Source organism: Triturus cristatus, chromosome 9 (assembly GCF_964204655.1).
Source record: "Triturus cristatus chromosome 9, aTriCri1.1, whole genome shotgun sequence".
In the NCBI taxonomy this organism is placed as follows: Eukaryota; Metazoa; Chordata; class Amphibia; order Caudata; family Salamandridae; genus Triturus; species Triturus cristatus.
The window spans coordinates 382,418,066-382,440,815 of record NC_140592.1 but is presented as its reverse complement, the minus strand read 5'-3'; the positions used below and the strand labels follow the sequence as shown (position 1 = coordinate 382,440,815).

At 47.3% G+C, this 22,750-nt stretch overlaps 1 protein-coding gene across 5 annotated transcripts in view; it reads right to left on the bottom strand.

Moving 5' to 3' along the window:
• Positions 1–22,750, bottom strand: part of RYR1 (ryanodine receptor 1) — a 1,245,571-nt gene that overhangs the window by 969,800 nt on the left and 253,021 nt on the right. For all 5 annotated transcript variants that reach the window (XM_085625233.1, XM_085625235.1, XM_085625236.1 and 2 more), the window contains exons 14-15: positions 22,022–22,157; positions 18,777–18,872 (exon numbers count right to left, since the gene is read on the bottom strand). In XM_085625233.1, coding sequence (XP_085481359.1) covers positions 18,777–18,872; positions 22,022–22,157 — 232 coding nt within the window. The remainder of the gene's footprint in view (positions 1–18,776; positions 18,873–22,021; positions 22,158–22,750) is intronic.

Below are 22,750 nucleotides of genomic sequence, written 5' to 3'. Positions count from 1 at the left end.
GTGTCCCTGTGATATCTAAGTTCACCCTTAGAGACCACACATGCACACGGAAGCCATACCAAGTACATTGGTGGACACTTGTGATTCCGAGTTCCCCAGCCTCATGATGGCTTCACTGAACCCCCATATGTTTTGTATCAAACATCTTGTCTTAAGGAACCAACACTGATGCCAGTGTTGGATTTATCAAGAAATGCACCCAGAGGGCACCTTAAAGGTGCCTGCTGAAAATCTACCAACTACTAGTGTGTTTACTAACTGGTCTCACCCAGCCAGCCACCCTAGACAAGTTTCTGACACCCCGAGGGGAGAGCCTTCACTTTCAAAGGTCAGGGGGAAAAAAGCCTGCTCTGGGCGAGGTGTTTACACTTCCTCCCCGCAGGATACGCCTTTTCAGGGCGGGAAGCTTCAAAGGCCCTGCTACCTGTGTTATTCGACCCTGTGTGCCCACCTTCAGCTGGCACCAGCCCTAAGGTGGACCAACTGATGTGGACTCCACTTTTCAGAATCCCCCATCTTGATTTGGGCAGGATTAGCAAACTAGGGTCAGGGTTATGCCCACTTCACACAGTGAGTGTGTAGACACCGTAAAGGTAGGTAGCCCAATGGATACTACCTGTCACTTGCCTGTAACGCCCCTAAATTGAGTATTTAGGTGGCACCCCTGAACCCAAGAACTCAGATTCGATGGCTCAAGAGAAGAAGGACGAAGAAGAGTCACTGCCTTGCGAGAACTGCAGAAGAGCTGAGAACTTTTTGCGCAAAACCCTGCCTGCTCACACCTCTCTCAACAATCATGACAGAGTGACTCGTCTTGCAAGCTGGAGAACTGCCAAAGCCTTGGGTAGCCAGAAGAACTGCTGGTAGTACTTTGGACCTTGACCCTCCACAACTCTAAATCCAGAACCCAACTCTACAACCCTGAAACTGACTGTACTTATCTTTATTGCATGTATGACATTTCCTCCCATAGGATTGAATTGTGTGCCAAGGCGCACAACTGTAAAAATTATAACGAAGAAATTACTTACCTTGAACGAAGTTCTTGGTTTTAAAATATATATAAAAAGAAGTGTTATTTTTCTAATTTGGTCTCGGATTTATTCTTTGAGTGTGTGTCTCATTTATTACCTCAGTGAGTAAAACAAAACCTTAGCACTACCCTCTGATAAGCCGAACTGCTCGCCCACACTATCACAAAATAGAGCGTTAATATTATCTACTTTAGCCTCTGTAAACCAATAGGGGACCCACTGGACTCTCAACACAGTGTACTATATAGAGAGCCAGCTTCCTCCAACAGTAAATTCTCCTGCTTTCAATATGCTCTTTGTCTGCTCTCAGCAGTCGTCTGTGAGTTTGTCTAAGCATGAAGGAATGTCCTTCTAAAGTTGTCTGTCATAACGGGTAAGATGGCCCTAGCATTTGCTATCCTTATTGCCAGTGCTGATAACACTCTATTCTCTTCTCCCAAGTACCCAACTTCATGTCTGTGGGGACAGCACATGAAGTGTCTGCATTTCTATTCTGCCTTTGAGCTGCAGAAGAAATGACAAGTCTTTTTTTTACTTGATTATCAGTCATGCTGGGGCTGACTTAGGTTCACTGTATTCCTTTTCTAGTCTTAATATGAGAGAGGACTCTGTAGCTGGGTTGTTCATGCAAAACACCCATTATTGCACCATGTATTCCATGGAACCATGGAATATACTTTTACCTATGAAAATGGATTTGAAACAATTATTTCTCCACGGAAGCAATATGCATTTGGTGCCACTCGGTCAACAACACATGGGAGTTGTAGACATCATCTGGTGATGAATCTCTGGGAGCTGGCTTTGGGCTACAGTATTCAGACAGAACATAACCATTCCAATCTGGGTTCTCTTGATTGCCTTCATGAGAATCACTGTCTCATTGATCTAAGTCATTACCATCATCATCACTGTCATTACCATCAGTATCTGAGAGGTTCAACAGGCTGATATGCAATCTGCTCTGAAAGAGGTTTATTGTACGGCAGTAAGAGCGGGTTGATTGTTGAAACCTCTGTCCTTTAAATTAGCTGCAGGGTCAAATCTCACGGAGGAGGAAGAGGATCTGGTCAAGAAGGAAGTAGTGTGTAGGTAAAATTCCCCACTAGTTTCTTCATCGAATTTAAGAAGCGCCTGTGCACTCAAACTATCTATGCTGGTGAACCTGCCAGCACCTCAAACTACAAGGGACATCTGCACTATGAAGGCTTGTAATATCCACACACTACCTCCTCATTTGATTCTAAAGTTGCACAGTGGATAGAGATCATGAGGTCCCTCTGCTTGTGAATCTGTTTCAGATAGATGTTTCATCCGAATGTATGTGTTGACTGCTTTCCTTTTCATCGGCACAAATTATCACTGTCACCTTATCCAAGATGCACAGATGAAGAAGATCATGAATCATCCAAACATTATGCAGGTAGTTCTGGGGTAAATCTTATGCAGATACAAGTTGATAAGAATGGTTGTGTGGATTAAACAAGTGTTGACAGTGGTCCTGACATTGCCAACAGGATAGAACCGGGATAATACTCATTGAAGGGGTACTAGTCAAATGTATATTTGTCAGTGGTTTTACCATTGATGACACATAGTAATTACTTGTCACTGGTGGTATTGTTGAAGTGATTTTTAAGGAATATATTGTGCCCTTATTTGCTGACAGAGAAGTCATAGAGGAAAGAGATTGCCTTTTGAAAGGAAGTAGGTGATGGCACATCAGCAAAGTGAGACTTAACCTTGGACTTTATCATCCTTGCATTACCATGACCAGAAGTCTGCTTTTTCAAAGCAGGTGCAGAGGGTTTCTTGGAGTCACATATGTTGCAGTGGATGTGCCCGTGACAAATTCATTAGCGCTGGCAACTCTCTTGCCCTGGCGGCGCTATTTTCTAATGATTTCTCTGGAGATTCAGCATTTAGCTGTTGTAGCAGTCTACCCTTGCTCCCCTTCCGGAGTCTTGGAGCTTGATGTACTACAGATGGATCAGTTGATGGGCATGTTCCCCGACTTGTGAAGACAAAATATTCATTTTGCGTGTGGATCTTCTGCAAAGAGCTTCCTTGCTTTTCACACTTCACATGGCCTGAAAAGAGATCTTCAATATGAAGCTTCAGTCTTAATGAACAAGTTACTTACCTTCAGTAACAATATATCTGTGAGAGACATAAATTAGTTATAGATTCCTTACCTCAGAATTACCCCCAGGCGTCAGACTGGATCCAGAGAATTTTTCATCAGAAGCGCAGAGCCATGCAAGACACTGACCACTGGTGCACAAAACTAGGGCCCTGAAAGGGAATCCATAACCCTAGAAGTCAGTTCACAGAACGGGGAGGATGGGTGGGGCGGTAAGGAATCTATACCTAATCAATGTCTCTTACAGATATATCGTTACCGAAGGTAAGTAACTTCTTCATCTGAAATTAGTTATAGATTAATTACCTTAGAATAGATACCCCAGCCATACCAACCCCGGAGGTGGGTCTGCGAACCAAGTTCACACCTGAAAGTCCAGGTGAACAGAACGGTCAAAGAAGCTGAAAATGTGTCTGTTTGGTGTGTAATGTCAAAAAATATATTTATATGTTTTATGTCTAATCAGTCTAGAGTTTGTTCAGGAATTATATAAATGTGTATATGTTTTGTATATAAATGTTTACATGTTGTCATAAATGTAGGAGATGTGCAAATATATTCGATGAAGGAAATTTCTCAACTAAAAAAAGATTTGAAGAAAAATGAAAATTATGAGTTGATGCCCAAAGTCAATTAAAAAGACTAGTGTGGCTAAAAGAACAGTGTGATTAATGGTGCCAGAGGTATTCTGTTTATGTATTTGCTAGTATATTGATTCCGGCCTCTGGTTTCCTAAATTGAATCATTCCCCCACGTTATATACTCCAGATAAAAGGAATGCGCACGTTTTGGATCTAGAATGTGGAGTCTCTCTTCCTTCTTAAAAGGATGCAGAGGCGGAAAGAGGGTGGGCAAAGTGATGGTTTGACCAATGTGGAAAGAAGAAACCACCTTTGGAAGAAAGAAAGGTCCGGTTCTGAGGACGACCTTGTCCGGATGAACTGCCAGAAAAGGAGGTTTTGAAGAAAGGGCTGGCAGCTCCCTCACCCTGCGAGCAGAGGTGATGGCAACTAGAAAGGCAGTGTTTAGAGTAAGGAGTCTGAGAGGACAGTTATGAAGCGGCTCAAAGGTGGCGCACATAAGGTAGGTAAGAACCAAGTTCAAGTCCCAATGAGGCATTACGAAGGGAACAGGAGGAAAAAGATGAGTACTGCCCTTAAGGAAGCGATTTACAATAGGGAACTTGAAAAGAGAAGGCTGATCAGGAAGCCTAGGAAATGCTGAAATGGCTGAGAGATAGCCCTTAAGAGTGCCCAGAGCAGAGCCCTGCCTGGCCAAAGAAAGGAGAAACAAAAGAACCTCAGAAAGAGGGGCAGAAAGGGGAACCAGAGCTTTTGCTGTGCATCATGCCGCAAATATGTTCCATCTGCAGGCATATACGATCTTAGTGGAGGAATGCCTGGCTGCCAAGATAACATCACAGACTTCGGGAGGAAGGTCAAAGGCTGTCAACTGTCGCCGCTCAATCTCCAAGCAAGGAGGTGGGGACTGGACAGGTTGGGGTAGAGGGCCGTCCCCTGCTGCTTCGACAGAAGATCAACCCGAAGAGGCAGGCGGAATCAGAGGATCGATGGCCATGTGTAACAGCTTGGGATACCAGACTCTTCGTGCCCAATCCAGAGCCACAAGGATGACTTGGGCCCCATCGCCCTTGATCTTCTTCAGCACTCTGGACAGAAGTGGTATAGGCAGAAAGGCGTATAGAAGACCGCAACTCCACTTGCGACGAAAAGCGTCGCCTAGCGAGTGCCGCCTTGGAAATTCCAACGGTAGAATTGCTGACATTGCACATTCTCTTCGGTGGCGAATAGATCTAACCAAGGCTCTCCCCACTGCTGAGAGAGACCTTGCGCCACCTCCAAGTGAAGACGCCATTCATGATCCATCATGCACCTGCGGCTGAGTTTGTCCGCCCTGGCGTTCAGTGAACCTGCCAGGTGCAGAATCACCAGGGATATGCCCTGATGTTCCAGCCTTGTCCAGAGACGGAGGGCCTCTTGACATAGGGTCCACGACCCCACCCACCCTGTTTGTTGCAGTACCACATGGCTATGGTGTTGTCCGTGAACACCTGCACTACTCTTTCCCAGACAGAGGAAAGGAATGCTTTTAGCGAAAGATGGATCGCCCGAAGCTCCAGAAGGTTGACGTTGAGCCCAGACTCCGCCGGAGACCAAAGGACTCTGATCTCCGCCTCTCCCATGTGGCCACCCCATCCCAGTAGTGATGCACCTGTCACCACTGTGAACTCTGGTTGGGGAAAGAAGAGGGATCTGCCGTTGACCCAATCCTGGTTCGTTAGCCACTACTGCAATTGTCGTGCAGTGCCTTCCGAGATCTGAATGCAATCGGACAGATTCCCCTAATGCTGTGCCCACTGGAACTTCAGGTCCCACTGCAGAGCCCGCATGTGCCACCTGGCATTATCTACCAGCAGGATACAGCAGGCCATGAGGCCCAGCAGCCTCAGGGTCATTCTGACCAAAACCCGGGATACAGGCTGAAAGATCGGAATCATAGTCCGAATATCCTGGACTCGCTGCTCTGGAGGATAAGCCCGAAACTGCATCGTGTCCAGAACCGCTCCGTTGAAAAGGAGCTTCTGAGAAGGAGTCAGGTGTGACTTCGACACGTTGATAGTGCACCCCAGTGAATGCAGGATGTCCTCCGTAGTCTGGAGGTGGGAGACGACTGCCTGAGGCAAGCCCGCCTTCAAGAGCCAGTCTTTGAGATATGGGAAGACTGGAACCCCTGATCTGTGCAGATGGGCTGCGACCACCGCCATCACTTTTGTGAAAACCCGAGGGGCGCTGGTAAGGCCAAAGGGGAGCACAGTAAACTGAAAGTGCTCGTGGCACACCGTGAACCACAGGTAACGCCGGTGGGCCGGAAGGATGGGAATGTGAAAGTATGCGTCCTACAAGAACGACGCTACCATCTAGTCTCCAGGGTTGAGGGCTGACAGGACCTGAGCTAGCATCAACATTTTGAACTTCTCCTTCCAGAGGAAGCGGTTGACGTTCCTGAGATCCAAGAAAGGAAGCAGGCCTTTGTCCTTCTTGGGCACCAGAAAGTAGTGGAAATAGCAACCACAACCTACTTCTGGGGGAAAAAGCAGACTGCCAAGGGCGGGTGGAGGAGAGGCCCAAGGACTTGGCCGTAGCCCGGTAGTCCTTGAAGGGCTCCAGCGTGTTGTCTGCCTTGTAAAGGGCATGTCCATAAGGGTAGGTTGGACATCCCCGGAGAAATCAGTCGACCTTAGCTAGGCATAGCATCGAAGGGCTAAAGACGTTGAATTCGTCCTGCCTAGTGAGTCGTCTGTGTCCAGTCCACATTGAATGGTAAACTTAGCTGCGTCTCTCCCCTCGGCAACTGAGCGGGAGAGTACGGCCCGGGCCTCCTCCGGGCGCTCGGGCAGCACCTGCGCCACCACATCCCAAATGGAGTGGGTGTAACAGCCAAACAGACGTGTGGTGTTTACCGACCGCAGTCCCAAGCTGGAGGAAGAAAACATCTTCTTCCCAAGGTGGTCCAGCTTTTTGGATTCCTATCAGGTGGTGCGTTAGGGAATGGGCCTTTGAACATGGAGGCTTGGACCACCAAGCTCTCAGGGAAAGGGTGCTGGAACAGGCAAGAGGGGGTTGCCCGGAGCCGGGCGGTGGCATCGGGCGATCATCCTATCCACAGGATCCCCTGTGTTGGGCCTGGACCAGGTGCCCAAAAGGACGTCAGTGTGGGCTTCATTGAACGGGAGCAGAGCTCGCTGCCGGTTGAAGTACATCTGTCAGGAGGTTAGTCCTGACCACCACCGTAGGTAGCTCAAGGTTGAGAGCCTCGGCCGCCATACGCAACACCACCGTGTATGAAGATTCAAAGTATACACAGTATACAATATACAATCAAATATACATAGTACATAAACAAAAGGAAAGCTAAAGAAAACAAGCATTTCCTACCAATGTACCAGAAAGAAAGAAGCTACAAAGCATAACAACATCTCAAACAAGACATCTTTTAAGGTATACAAAGGTGGACAACGGGGAGGCGGGTGGGCCAGTGAGGAATCCACAGGCAGATACTGTATCCACCAGAAAAAGCGTTACCGAAGGTAAGTAACTTGTTCTTCTGATGGATACATCTGCCAGTGGATTCCTCACCTTGTGAATAGATTCCCACAACAGTCCCACTCCCGGAGGAGGGTGTCCACCTTCCTATACCAAAAAGTCTTGCAAGACAGAGCGCGCAAAGTGGCCCTCCCTCCTCATCTCAGAGTCTAAGCAATAATGCTTTGCGAAAGTATGGAGGGAGGCCCAAGTCGCGGCTTTACAAATGTCTGCCACAGGAACACCCCTGGCCAAAGCAGATGTAGACGATTTAGCTCTAGTTGAATGAGCCCTAATACCCTCAGGAGGAACCTTACCAGCCAGGGCATAGCTGATCTTGATGGCAAGGATGATCCATCTCGATAAAGTGCGCTTGTGCACAGCTCTTCCTTTAGAATGACCAACATAACCCACGAAGAGCTGATCGTCCAGACGAAAGTCTTTCGTTCTGTCCAAGTAAAAGCTCACAGCTCTCTTTGGGTCCAGGCGATGAAGTCTTTCCTCCTCTTTGGAGGGATGAGGAGGTGGATAAAAAACAGGGAGAGTAATAGACTGCCCCAAATGAAACGGAGTAACTACTTTAGGCAAGAAAGCAGCCCTGGTCCTGAGAACCATCCTTTCAGCATGCAATGTTAAAAATGGGGGTTTAGAACTAAGAGCTTGAAGCTCACTCACCCTCCTTGCCGAGGTTATGGCTACAAGAAAGACCGTCTTAAAGGACAATAGCCTCAAAGGACAACTATGAAGAGGCTCAAACGGAGTCCCCGTCAGAAAAGTTAAGACAAGATTAAGGTCCCACTGTGGCATTACAAAAGGAGTAGGTGGAAACCTGTTTGTAAGTCCTTTGATAAACCTTAGTACAATAGGAGATTTAAATAAGGACGGTTGATCAGGAAGACATAGAAAAGCCGATAAGGCCAATAAATAGCCCTTGACCGTGGCCACAGCACAGCCCTGCTGAGCCAGGGAAAGAGCAAACTGAAGCACATCAGAAAGATGGGCTTTTAAAGGGTCAATGGATCTCTCTCCACACCACTTAACAAATTTAGACCACCTATATGAGTAAACAGACTTGGTGGAGTGTCGCCTGGCCGATAAAAAAACATCCACCACATCAGGCGGGAGAGAGAAAGAACTCAGGTTGCCCCGTTCAATCTCCAGGCATGAAGGTGTAAGCTCTGGAGGTGGGTGTGAGAAGTTGGCCTGATATATGATGTCACTAATTCTAGTGTACACCCTGTCTCAGTCCAAACAACCCTTATGGTGATTGGTTGTAAAGTCAACCTTATAGACCAGGTATCCTAGTGGTAGCATGGACAAGAGCAGTCTTAGGCTAAACTCTGAATGGCATGTGAAGCCAGCTGTGATACCATATATAATCCCTTGAATACCAAATGAAAGGACACCACAACAGATATATATATAAAATAAAGTGTATTTATTCTAGTCAAACCCTCAGCACTCTTTATGAGATTCGAGGTAAGTACAACACAGTCTTAATTATGCATACATTAAATCACACAGGTAAGTAATACAGTTAGGCCCTAGGGGCCACGCAAACCATATACTAAATAAGTGGTATAAGGACCACTGTCACGGAAATAGGATAGGCCTAGGCCTGGGGAATCGCTGGGGCTACACTACACTACCAATAGTTAGGAAGTGGGAGGCCCACGGGATTCAGGTGCAGAGTGGAAACACTCATGCGTAATGCGTATAATCGATAGAAATAGTACAGTTTTAGAATTATTAAGATTTAGGACACTTCTGGAGTAACTAGGAAGTCGAGACTTGAAACTTAGACACTAGGAAAGTCAATATCCTGATGAGCACCGGAGTACCCAAGTTACCTAGCCCACGGGCTGAGGGTGCATAGGTGTGAACTTGCGTCGGGTTTCGTCGTGGACTCCTATGGATGCCTGAAGGAAAGATGCTGACAGGCAGTCAGTGAAGAGTGTCCGGTGGATCCCAAGGCCGGGATCAAGAAGGAAGGATACCTGCAAGCAGAAGGGACAGAGTCTGGGTCACTAGCCAGTGACCACGTGGAACCAGGAAGGAACCAGGCGATGTTGTGAAGATTGCAGGTGAAAGATGAAGCTTGTCGCAGCAGCCACGGGTACCAGGAGACGTCGAGGACGACCAGGACCAGGAGGCGAGCTGTCCCACAAAGGCTCTTGCTGTCGGCGGCGTCGAAGTCGAACTAGGACTCACCAAGCCTTGGCAAGCGGAACCCACGAAGAAAGGAGGACTTGCTTCTGTTGCAGACCAGGAAGGTCTGGGGTGCTTCTCTTTTGCAGAGGAGCAAGAGCCAGTCTGGAGGAGCCAAACCAGCAGCGGAAATTCAAAGGTGTGTCGTCACAAAGGCCGCTAGCCAGCGGGCAAGCAACCGGACAGACGCGGCAAGCAGGAAAATGCAGAAGGGCCCCACGCAGGACTCGTGGAGTGTGAGGGGCTGATCTTCGGTGCAGATGGTGCTTTGGGTTGGGGCTTCTCAGTCCCCGGTGCATAACTTCGAGGGTGCCTCAGAAGCTGCGCTGGAAGATACTCACCACTTTTCCCAGGTAGCCGGTCCCACGTCTCTCGTCGCCTCCACGGATCTCAGCTCGGCTGTGGATGTGGATCAGGGTCGGAGAAGTCTGGAAGTCAAGGCTCTGGTCGGGCTCTGCAGTCGGTCCCTCGTAGAACTTCAGCAAAGCAAAGGGTAAGTCTCTTGATGGTGCCTGTTTGCACAGGGTAGCCACTCCTTGGCTACAAGGGAGATTCTTCAGTCTTCTTCTTTCGTTGAATGTCGAAGGTCCAGAGTTTCTGTTCGAGATGCAGGTTCAGGATAATCTAATTTAGCAGGGCCCAACTAGCTACTAATATACTGGGCTAGTGGGCTGGGCTACCTGCAAGGTCCCTCCTATGGGTGGGACCAGGAAGGGGAGTGGCTACACCCCCTTTCCTTTGTCCAGTTTCGCGCCAGAGCTGGGGCTGGAGTGCCCCAGCACCGGTTTGAACTGGACTATGCATGGAGCACCTTGTGTGCCCCAGGCATGTCTCATTCCTTTCAGCCCTCCCTGCCCCAATACACTAAAGTCTGTCTGGGGAGGTGCTAGCACCACCCCAAGCAGGAAACCTATTGTCCAGGCCTCCCTGGTTGGGAGGGCTCCCAGCAGCAGGAGGTCAGACTCGTGTCTGTGGCAGCAGCATCCATTTTGTGATGCTGAGGCTTTGGTGAGAGTTAAACAGCAAAGTAGGATTTTAACATGTCTCTCCCTCTAGAAGGGAGGAATAATATCCTCATCACCAGAAATGGTATGGGGGTATTATTCCAAAGTGTTAGACACCTTACACGACATGTTATATAAAGCCAAACCATAGTTACCATAACCGTTTAAGATTATAAGGTACTTTAAGAGTATATGGTAGGCTATACCATAGAACAGCTATAAGGACATGGTTCCGAAAGCTGCAGACAGGCTCAGCTCATGCTAGAGCACCATCTCACATGTTACCAAGCACTCTGCCTCCAGGATTGTTAAGGCCTGCCATAGGAGTGGCTGATAGGTACACATGTGTCTATATATAAGGGTAGATATAGGTATACTATATCTAAGAAAGGGGTGATTACACGACCTTGCCCCAGCTGAGTGATCAGCCAGTTGTGTCTGATTGGAAGGCCAGACCAGGGGTGGCATAATACATGCTGCAGCCCCTGGGAGGCCTAGGGTACACCTATGCCCTGGGTACCTAGGGTACACTGTACAGGGTCCAATAAGGTGATCCTTACCAATTGGGTATGTACCTAGGGTACATGGAGTCCATTTTAAAGAGAGAGCAGACAGCCTGAGACCCTGAATGGCAGGATCTCAGGCCAACTAAGTCGAAAAACCAGCTAGACACTAGGAAAAAAGTTGGGGGTAACCATAGTCAGATATCCACCTTCCTACAGTGGGGGTGTAGAACCTGCCCCTCCGACTGCGAGAGGAGGTCTGCCCTCAGAGGGAGACGGAGCGGAGGGCACGAGGAGAGGTGAAGAAGATCTGTATACCACACCCTTCTTGGCCAATCCGGGGCGACCAATATAACTTGGGCCCGGTCTTGGCGAATCTTCCTCAGAACCCGAGGAATCAAGGGTATGGGAGGAAACGCGTAAAGGAGTTGTGAGCCCCAACTCAACTGAAACGCGTCCCCCAACGCTCCCTGCATTGGATACTGGAGACTGCAGAATGACAGGCAGTGCGCGTTCTCGCGGGTGGCAAAAAGGTCCACCCGAGGAGTCCCCCACGTCCGAAAGACATGACGAACCAGCTCTGGATGGAGCCTCCACTCATGGTCGGCGGAGAACTGCCGACTGAGACTGTCCGCACGCACGTTCAGCACCCCGGCCAGATGATTTGCCATCAGACAAATCTGATGGTCCTGAGCCCAGGACCAGAGACGCAGAGCCCCTCTGCAGAGACAATGCGACCCCACTCCTCCCTGCTTGTTGACATACCACATCGCGGTAGTGTTGTCCGTTAGGACTTGAACAGACTGACCGCGAAGGGAAGGGGGGAAGGCCTTGAGTGCCAAACGAATCGCCCACAATTCCAGAAGGTTGATGTGAAGCAACCTTTCCTCTGGAGACCAAAGACCCTTGATTTCCAGATCCCCCAGATGAGCACCCCACCCTAGGGAGGAGGCATCTGTTATCACTGTGGCCACCGATGGAGGCAGATGGAAGGGCTTCCCTTGAGACAGATTGCCCTCCACGCTCCACCAAGATAGATCCGCTGCAGCTTCTCCGGAGATCCTGATCGACTCCCTGAGATCTCCGTTGTGCTGATACCACTGCCTGCGGAGGCACCACTGGAGCGCCCTCATGTGCCAGCGTGCATGGTCGACCAACAGTATGCAGGAAGCGAACAGACCGAGCAGACGAAGGACCTTCAGAACTGGAACAACCGCTCCATTGTGGAATAAAGGGATCATCTCCTGAATGTCGAGAATTCTTTGAGGAGGAGGAAATGCTTGACACACAGTAGTGTCCAGTACCGCCCCTATGAACAGATTGCGTTGAGAGGGCACCAGGTGAGATTTGGGCACATTGATCGAAAAACCCAAGTCGAATAACAGCTGAGATGTTACCTGCAGATGATGTTGCACCATCTCTGGGGACTCTGCCTTCAGAAGCCAGTCGTCCAGGTAGGGGAAAACCGGAATCCCCGACCTCCTGAGATGAGCAGCCACCACTGCCATCACCTTCGTGAAGACTCGAGGTGCGGTAGTAAGACCAAACGGGAGGACCGTAAACTGGTAAAATTCAAGACTCTGAGGTCCAGGATTGGACGCAATCTGCCGTCCTTCTTGGGAATCAGGAAATACCGGGAGTAGCATCCCTGACCCCTTTCCTGCTCTGGAACCACCTCTATCGCACCCTTTTGAAGCAAAGCTAGAACCTCCTTCTGCAAAAGAAGCAGATGGTCTTCCGAGCAGTAACCCTGGCAAGGAGGGTAAGGGGGAGGAAACTCCTGAAAGGGAAGGGCGTACCCAGTCTCCACGAGGTTTAAAACCCAAAGGTCGGTTGTAACAGATTTTCAACCTCGCAGAAAGTGGGACACCCGACCCCCCACAGGTCTCACATGATCTAGGATGGGGGATCTAGGGATGCTTCCCTGAAGCTTCAATGGGAGCAGAGGAGGCAGAAGATGAAGATGGGTTGCGACCAGCACCTCTTCGTCCTCTTTGTCTTCCTCTATACGATCTATAGAGGGGATTCTGCTGATGCCGTTGCTGCTGCTGCTGAGGCTGCCGGAAGGAGTGAAATGAAGATCTGCCAAAGCCTCTGAATTTCCTAAGCCCAAATCCTTTAGCAGGAGTCTGCAGACCTAAAGACTTCGCTGTCACCCTGCTCTCTTTAAATCTCTGCAAGGCGGAATCAGCCTTTTTTCGGCAAAAAGTTTTTGTCCGTCAAAAGGCAAATCTACCAAGGTGGCCTGAACATCCGTAGAAAAGCCAGAAGAACGAAGCCACGCTTGCCTCCTAGTGGCTATCGACGAACCCATTATCCTTGCCACAGAATCAGCCGTGTCAAGTCCCGACTGAATTACCTGCCTTGCAGCAGCCTGAGTGTCAGTGACCACCTCCATAGAAAGACGCCTTATCCCCTTCTGGCAACTTAGGGGCTAATTATTTCATAGAGTCCATCAGAGCATGAACGTAGCGCCCTAGCAAGCAGGTGGCATTAGTGGATTTAAGCGCCATGCTCCCTGAAGGAAAGGCCTTTTTAGCTGCCTGATCAGCCTTTTTGGACTCCCTGTCCGCAGGAGTCTGAGGGAAGGCTCCTGAAGCATGCTTCGAGCATGAAGCCTGCACCACCAGGCTTTCTGGAGAAGGGTGAGAAGACAAAAAATTTGGATCCTCAGGAGCCACCCTATATCTCCTTGCCACCTGTCTGGAGACTGCCGGCGAAGAGAGTGGCTTACGCCAGACATCCAAAACTGGCTCCAAAATAGCCTCATTAAAAGGCAACAAGGGTTCACTGGTCGAAGCTGGCGAATGTAGTACCTCAGTGAGAAGGTTTGGTTTATACTCAGCAGAGGGCAACTGCAAGTCCAGCAACTCTGCGGCCTTCTTTATCACTAAATGACAAGGAGCCAGCTCCTGCGGTGGAGAGGATCTAGTAGAAGAATGCTCCCACTCCGGAGTTGTATCAAGACCACTAGCCTCTTGGATCCCTTCAAAGTCGTCGGAAGATGTATCCACCTCACCTTCTTCCACCTCCTCCCTATAGCGCGTCTTCCAAGACTCTCTGAGCCTCTCTCCTTGAGCGGATCCGAGGAACCGGCGCCGTACGCGGAGTCGGTGGAACCGAACGTGGAGTCGGCGGTGTCGGAGTCGGCGGCGCCGGAGTCGGAGGCGACGGACGCAGAGCCGAGGGAGTCGGCAACGGCGTCGAGGAGGGCTCCGAAGAAGGCCGATCCAATCGAAGTCGAGGTGGATCCCCAGACGGCGCCGGAAAATGCCAGGAAGGAGCCATCGGCAAAAAGGGCATAAATGAGGCCTGAGCATAGTGCTGCGGCACTCCCAAGGTGTACGCCATAGGACCCATGGGACCAGAAGGTGCGCCGTATGGGAAGGCAGCCCGTTGAAAAATCCCATACATAGCATTTAGAAAATGCGTCGAATCCACACTCGGAGTCGGGAACTGTGGATAAGGGATCGATCCCGAATCCGGCTGAGGCGTACCTGGAACCGGACCCGCAAAGTCTTCGACAGGAGCCACAGGATCAGCCGGCTCTGGAGAAGGCTCCTTTTCCTGTTCTTGCTCGACCTCAGAAGCAGAAGACTCCACTGGCGCCGGTGACTGCGCCGGTGACTGCGCCGGAGACTGCGCCGGGGACCGCGCCGGAGTCCGCTTCGGCGAAGGAGATCTCTCTGGAGACTTAGATGGAGAAGGAGACACATCCTTACTTCGACATTGAGGCGAAGCCGATCTCGAAGCCTTGCTCTTCGAAGACCGGCGCCGAGAGCTATGCTTCCTTTTCTTGTGGTGTTTCTTCGACTTCGAAGAATGCGAAGTCGACGACTCCGGCCTCAATCTCTCCTTCTTCCTACCTCTCTTCGCCTTCTTTGCCTTGGCCATGAAGAGCTTCGCCTCTCTTTCCTTCAAGGCCTTGGGGTTCATCCTTCTGCAGCTGGAACAGTCCTCCACGTCGTGGTCAGAAGAAAGGCACCACAAACAATCTTCATGGGGGTCTGTCATCGACATGTGGCCCCCACATTCCCTACAAGGTTTGAAACCTGACTTTCTAGTTGAAGACATGGTGAATTCACCAACAGTAACCACTACAAGAAAAGTAGCAGGAGAGTACTGGATAAAACCGTTGCGCGTCGACGGCGCGGAAAAAAAGGAACTGACGTCATCACGCCGACGTGGCTCTCTTATGGCTCCAGTGACATCATACGGAGTCGCGAGCGGAGCCGATGCATTATGACGTCCACGTCGGCGTAGAGAGCTGGGGAAAAAAAAAGTTCCGTGGAATGCTGGTGCAGGGAATATTCACAAGGTGAGGAATCCACTGGCAGATGTATCCATCAGAATACGTATTCACCACGTATGCTCCTGCAGCCATCCTCTCTGTTTACTGCTGGCCTCTGATTGTGTGCCCGCGTCTGTGACGTCACGCACGGCACCGGCGGGAAGCACAGACCATTTAAAAGTCAGCTGTAAGCACAGAGCTTTCACAGCTGACTTTTAAAGGGCCATTTGAGAAGCTTCCTGTGTCCGTGGTGCCGATGACGTCGTCCTCTCCGCCCCCGCAGCCTCTTCTCTTGCGCCCGCAGTCTATTCTCGCCCCTTCACTGCCTCAGGACGGCTAAAGGGATGTATTAACCCCCATCCTAGAGGCACAAAAGCCAAAGTTTGTACTGTTTGCACACGTAATTTGTGTCTTTTTTTACCTGATGAAAATAGTGTGAACAAAAACCTATAGAGGTCCAATTATCGCCAGGTTTAGAATCCTATTTACAGACATGCCAAACCTCCCAATTCAGGCGGGAGACTACCGATTTCAAGGCTAGTCTCCCTCCTACCGATTCCTGCAAGCAAAAACCCGATTCCTCTGGGTTTCAGCTGATAACGTGTAAGGTGCTAATTCTTCCAGCAATAATAGTCAGAGTGGCGATGAAGGGGCTCTCTAGAAGGGGTGAAAAACCAACAAGGCCTCCTTAACAAGCAAATGGTCTTTTAAAGACCTGTGAAGTACTCGAGGTGGCTGTGGGTGTGCCTGGGAAGCTGTTTCAGCCCGGGCTGCCACACGGGGGGGGGTGGTTGTATGCACTGCCAGCAACCTGCCAGGCCAGTGCAGAGCACTTGCATCACCCTCTCTCTGCCTGCCATTGCGCTCCATGCTTCTGAAAGGTAAGAAAAAAACGTGCATTTGCGTTTCAAATGTCCAGTCCTGCAGCAGCACACGTCCAATGCCCATACATGACAGTAACCCGATTTTTTTTTTTAAATCTCCCACTTAGCTCTTCTGAAATGTTGGCATGTATGTATTTAGGGCGTTAACTCCTGTTTGCACTTGAAATAAGAATTGCATGCACATGGGAATGACAGCCTAAATCATGGCACTAGTGTTTTCAATTATCTTCTTCTCGACACCCCATCATTTTCTTTACTTTTATAGGGCACTTTGACGTCCAGGTTTCCGTTGCTTTCCCTTCTATGTAGGCAAGGTTGACTCCAGTAATTCACTGTCTTTCCTAGAGCACTATCATTCATTATTTCCAGTCTTTTCTAAATCACACACTTTGTGACCACAAAATCAGAAGTGATTAATGCATTTAAGTTACCGTGCATTCCGAAAAGTTTATCTGACTTGCACAGTGCAAAGACTGAGTGTGTGAAAGAGACATCGGTCCTCCTCCGCTTTGCAATTTGGAATGGTATGTATCCAGAGCTTGCCGCCTCAAGTGAGATCGCAAACTAATGAACTGATACCAACACTCGTTTTGGAGTGATGTCTAATACACAAAGTAGAATCTATCCCTGAGAACGGTGGCAGGCAGCCTCGGACAGAGGGGACAGGGGTCCAGGAGACCACTGCATAATCCCACTAATACAGTTACCTGCATATGAATATTACAAAAACACTGTGTGAATAAGGGATGGGGGTCACTTATGAAACACACACATTCCCAGAATACAAACACAGGAGTGCAGGTCTGCTGTCTCTCGTAGACCTCCATTACTGAATTCGCAGTGATTCAGCGGGGAGTGAAAAATGTCTCCTGCCTAATAAAGATCTATGAGTCAAGAGGCCTTGTGACCTTTTGCAATAGATTACAATGGTAGTTACAAGCATACAAGGGAAACCCCCAAGTCTCTAGGGACCTGTGGTATGTTAGTTTAGTGAACGAACAATGATCCCTAATGGGAACTATACTGAAAGCCGAATGGTAATTTGATGTACAAATAAAAAGCAAAAATGTAACGCACAACAGATTGGGTACTAGTGACAAACATGCTCGGTGCTCTTTGAAGTGTGATTTACATGTGTGATACAAGTGATAAAAGTGCTTATCAATGCACACCGGGAGTGGGGAAATAGCTGAGACGGTCGCAACATACTATGAAAACATGTACACATCCATGTCCAGTAGGTCTGGGGGGCGACTGCATAGAGCTCCTGGCGATCTTGACATTGGAGCTCCTCTCTTATGAAGAATGAGAGAATCTGGATCGTGACCTGATGGTAGAAGATATTGAGGTGGCACTCAGGGGGCTACAGTCGGGCAAGGCGGCGGGACCTAATGGCCTCCCCCTTGACTTGTTTAAATGTGTAACTTATAAGATCGCACCTCACCTACTGAATATGTATCTGTTTGGAAGAGATGCACGGACCCTCCAAGCGGACCAGAGAACGGCCACAATTGTGGTAATCGCCAAAAAGGGTAAGCCTGCAATGGCCTGTAGTTTGTACCTACCTATATCCCTGCTCAACATGGAACTTAAAGTACTGGCTAAGGTTCTGGCAAATCGACTGTCGGACGTTATGACATCACTGATCCACAGCACTGATGGTCATGTGCTGAATATCCGGTTACTGCAAACTGCCATGCAATCCCACTTAAGATTGCTATTGTCTGATAATAAAAAAATTTATTATAAAAATGTGCTCCTTGTAGTTACATCTGCTTTGGAAATACAGCATTGTCTAGTAATGTTTTGAAACGGTAGCGATTTTTTTTCCTCTGGCCCCGCCCCCACTGACCCCGACCCCACCGGTGCGGCCCTCAGCCACAAACCACACTGTAAATTTGGCCCCCGAGAGAAAGTTTGAGGGTACCCATGGTTTAGAGGGTTCTCAGCCTGACGTTGAGGAATAATTTAGGCATGTGAATCTATGAAAGGTTCAAAGCTGGAGAAGGTAAAAGAAATTGTAAGGAGACCAAGACTAGATTGCAAAAACATCAGAGATGCAATAAGAATAAGATAAGTGGCAAACTGGGTGAAGGGGAGAGAAGTGTTAGGTATCTGGAAGCCACATAGAATCTGATGAGAGACATACCTGGGTAAGATGACGTACAGAATGTGTAGGAAATGAGTGCCATACATTGAGTAGCATCAAGTATGAGCTGGGATTTGCCAGATCAATGAGTGGCATCAAGTATGATCTGGAATTTTATCAAACAATATACAGGATTCTAGGCCTCACATAGTAGGCCAATAACCTTCTGAATATTTCTTATTTAACTTACTATATATATATAAGCCACACACTAACCTCATGAGTGATTATTTGGGAACTACCACATACTGACCTTTTTTCAGCAATTTACATACTACATCTATATAATTTCACTTTTTAAGAAATATACCTACATAATGTTCTTTACAGGATACCAGATGGCACATTTTTATAGGAAATGCTGAGTCTACAACAAACATATCTTGGAATAGATTGGTTAACCCACTCATTCAGTGATTATATGGACTTTTCAAATCCAATAAAGGCATACTCATACCTGAAGATGCCTCCAGCCTGTCAAGTTTACTCACGACCCAGTCAAGGTTGTTGGAGAAGAGGGCACAATTGGCTCGGTTTCCACGGATTAGGGAAGCTGTAGAAAGACAGCAATGCAAAGCAAAGCAAATTCAAATAAGTCAGACACACAACATACCAAACCTTTTCTCCCTCTAAAGCTCCTGTTCTCCTCCTTCCATTGCCTTCAAGTACATTTTCTCCTGTCCTTTTTCTCCTCACAATCTTGTCTTCTGCTTTCTTCAGTCTTTTACCACCTGCTTCCCCACATTACCAGCCTATCCCTATCTTTAAAAATATTGACTCTTTAGACTGATCTGTCCCCACCACATCCTACTTACTTGTTTTCTCCATCCATCTTTTTTTCATCCTCTTAACTTGCTTTCGTTTATACCCTCTTCCCTAACTCCTCCTCACCTGTTTCAATTACCTGCCTTTCTGTCCCGTTCCCACCCAACACTCCTTTTCATCTTCATGTTAAGCTATGCTGAGACGAAGTCATAATTAAATTCCATTCTATTTTCTTTATATTACAGTCACGCTTCACTCCTTTGAGATCAGTCCAGTGAGAAAAGGCGGCTATGGCTTACATCCTGTCACTTCCTGAGACAGAAATAAGTGTATTCTTGCTCTGCATATAGTTCAAGAGGTCTGATCTTTATTCTCCTCAGAGTGTGGAATGCACAAGGCATATGACCTTCAATGATTTCAAGGGTCTTTCTACCACAGAGCATAGAATATCAAGCATTTATGGAGTCCAGACCATTAAATACCAAACATTTTGAATACCAGTGCTGGACACAGGAAGGAAGGAGACTTCAAGGACGATAAACCTACAATTTTCCTTGATTTGGAGATAGGGCCTCTTTAACATGACTGAACTAGCTTGTTTCTTCCACATACAACAAAATGAATTTTGGTCCCAATAACTTTTTTCAAGAGGCATCTTTCATAGTTTCCTAAGGGTGGGAGGTACACCCAGATTCTCTCAGCAGACCTTGTGTGAGGGAATATTGAGGGGTGAGATTACGCTCCCTGATCTGCGCAATTATTTTTTAGATGCACAATTGCTGATCAAAAATGAATGGGCCTTTCAGTCTCTGGAGGAACCCTATCTTAGGAGGTACAGTCGGATTTCTCCATCATATGCATAGGGGTTTGCGGGTCCCTTGTCAAATCTGTTTCTGTGGGCATAAGAGCATGGGGAGTAGAATAGAACGCCCTAAAAAGGGACAGAAAGGGAGGTTCACAAGGACTACCCCACCAGGGGTGGCCCTAAGGTGCTATTTGAAAGAAGTGGCTAGGTGCCTAAGATTTAAAGAATGGCATTTATTAGGCATCTCTAAATTGGGAGATATAAGGTGTACAAAGGCAATGATATCCTTTCATAGTAAAATCAAAAGTGTGCCACAGATGAAGGGGGAGGCAGGAAGTGACCATTAGGGCAGAATGTAGCCTTTCCAATTTATAATTCTACATAGAGTATATTATTTTTGGTCATAGCTGAAGACTTTTGGCTGTGTCCTTTCCTCGATCTGCTTATCTAGCAAAGCCCAATGATGCAATCTTTACGTGGGAAAATGTTGTGGAAAAATGGATGAAGTGGTAGGCAACCCACAATAACTTCCTCCCAGGCTAACTGTGTTAAGTGCTTGGGGGATATAAAAATTACAAGTCACTGTAAACTATTTAGATGTAGTACGTGCAGTCATCCAAAGATTAGTGCATAGAAGCCGAAAAAGTGGCATATATAAATTGGGGCTGTCCCAGCAAATATGAAAACATTTGGATAGCATGGCATCACTAATCAGGGTTGAATGAAATGGATAACAAATACCCATAAAACACTACAAAGGCAAAGGATGAAAAGTGCTCAACCCATCATCTTATGAAATTAGTTTTGTATGTGAATTGCTAGAAATGGATTGTATTCGTCTGACATCAGCGACTGCAAACAATAATAAGAAATCATTGTACATGCTTTATGTATTGAGGGGGGTTATAAAAAGCTCACAAATTTTGAATAAAAAGATTTTAATAAAAACATCAAGTTATATGCGGCCTTCTGGGTATAACGGAAGTGTGTAACATAGTTTGTGATATAGAGGACATATGGACTACAGGGATATACACAGTAGAATGCTATATGATAGAAACAATTGGAACAGAAACACAGAAAAAAAGGTGCCCCTTGGATTTGGATTAAACCAATAACCGTTTACCTCGTACATTAGCCAGAATAGTTGAAAATATTTCATCAGTCAATATTCATAGAGTATACCAGAAAGAACCAAAGGAAAAAGTGGGGGTCAGGGGCTTCTAAAGGAAATAGGGCCAGATTACGAGTGGGTCGCTTAATTCTGACCCATGCGTAAACCCCTGTTTACGCACGGTTTGGAATTATGAGTTTTGTTTTATATCACGCATCCGATAATTATCAGATGCGTTAACTACCTTAAGCTTGTTAAATTTCGACATGTCAAGCCTACCAAAATGTAACAGGGTAAAAGTATACCGAATTTACCATAGCATGTTGATTTTGGTTCGTTAAACACCAACATTCACATGTTATTCCCCATAAACACATAATAGGTGCTATATTATCGCACCCCATAAATAACGAACCCTGTGGGATCGTTATTTATCAGGTGTGCTAAATAGAACCCACACAGGACCACTGTATTTTAGTACAACATTCTTTGTGCTGAAAAGACCAGACAAGACAACAAGAAATAAGAGCGACCTGAATAATGTTCTCCAAAGACCAGTCCAAAGGGGAAGCACCTTGAGTAATTGAGTAACTACTATCTCTGTATTAAACAAATGGAACAGGAGCATAAACTTATATCAAGGCCACATGGATCACAGGATGTTTATTGCAAGGAACACCTACATCAAAAGTGATATGATCCCATGGCATAATAGTTTCTTCTGAATAACCAGAATGTATGTTCCACAGACTCTAGACTATCAGGATTATGAAGACTACATGTTGCAAAACAGTAAGGATAAACTAGTATATGTATCAAGTCCATATGGACCATAAACTGTGAATGATTAGGTATACATAGGGAATGTTGGTGTGCATTATAGACAATATTTAAATAGCGCAGTTTGTAGGATATCAAGAACACATAGACAAGAGGTTAGGAGTAATTAGGTACATAAGGAAACAAATGCTGTAACATTAACTGTGCTCACAGCACAGGTCTCAGTGTAAAGACATACCCAAGAGTTCATACAACAAGTTGACAATCTCTTTCCATGACTCGGCTGCTTCTTCTCCAGCAAATTCAGCAAAGTGAGCGGCGGTGCTATATACATTCAGCCGGTCAATGCAGTCCAGCACCAGAGTAATCACACCCTGAAAAAGGAAAACAGATAAGGTAAGACATCTGAGTGGAACATATTTTTCTCATATATCGATCAATGCATCTTCTCACCCATCGGATACACCCATATACAAGTCACTGAGTCAGGTACACTGATCCACACATTAATCTAACTAATTAATGGTCCACCCATTCTTCCAACTGCTCAAAGAATGAGTCATCTACCCACCCATTCTTAAATTCACCTACCCATCCTACACTAACCAATTAATAGCCATGTTAACCTTCACCATACTACATAGCCATGCACAAGTCCCAGTTTGTGTCAGTCACACCCTGTGCCTGATTATGCCTTGCACATGAAAACATAGATATCTGAGTTAGAGCTGGAGAGCCCAACAGCGAATGACAGGGAGGTGAATCAAAATTCTGCTCCACCTTTCACTGCAGGTTTCCTTGGCGTGTCTTTGGATCTGCCCAGTGAGCCTTGTGAGGGAAGTGCTGGACTCAAAAGAGTGGTCTCAGGGAGCACGCTAATTGTGAATCACATTCTAGGAGGGACACAGTTACCTATACACCCTCGTCTGTAATATGACACAAGCAAAGGATTTCTTTCAAACAATTA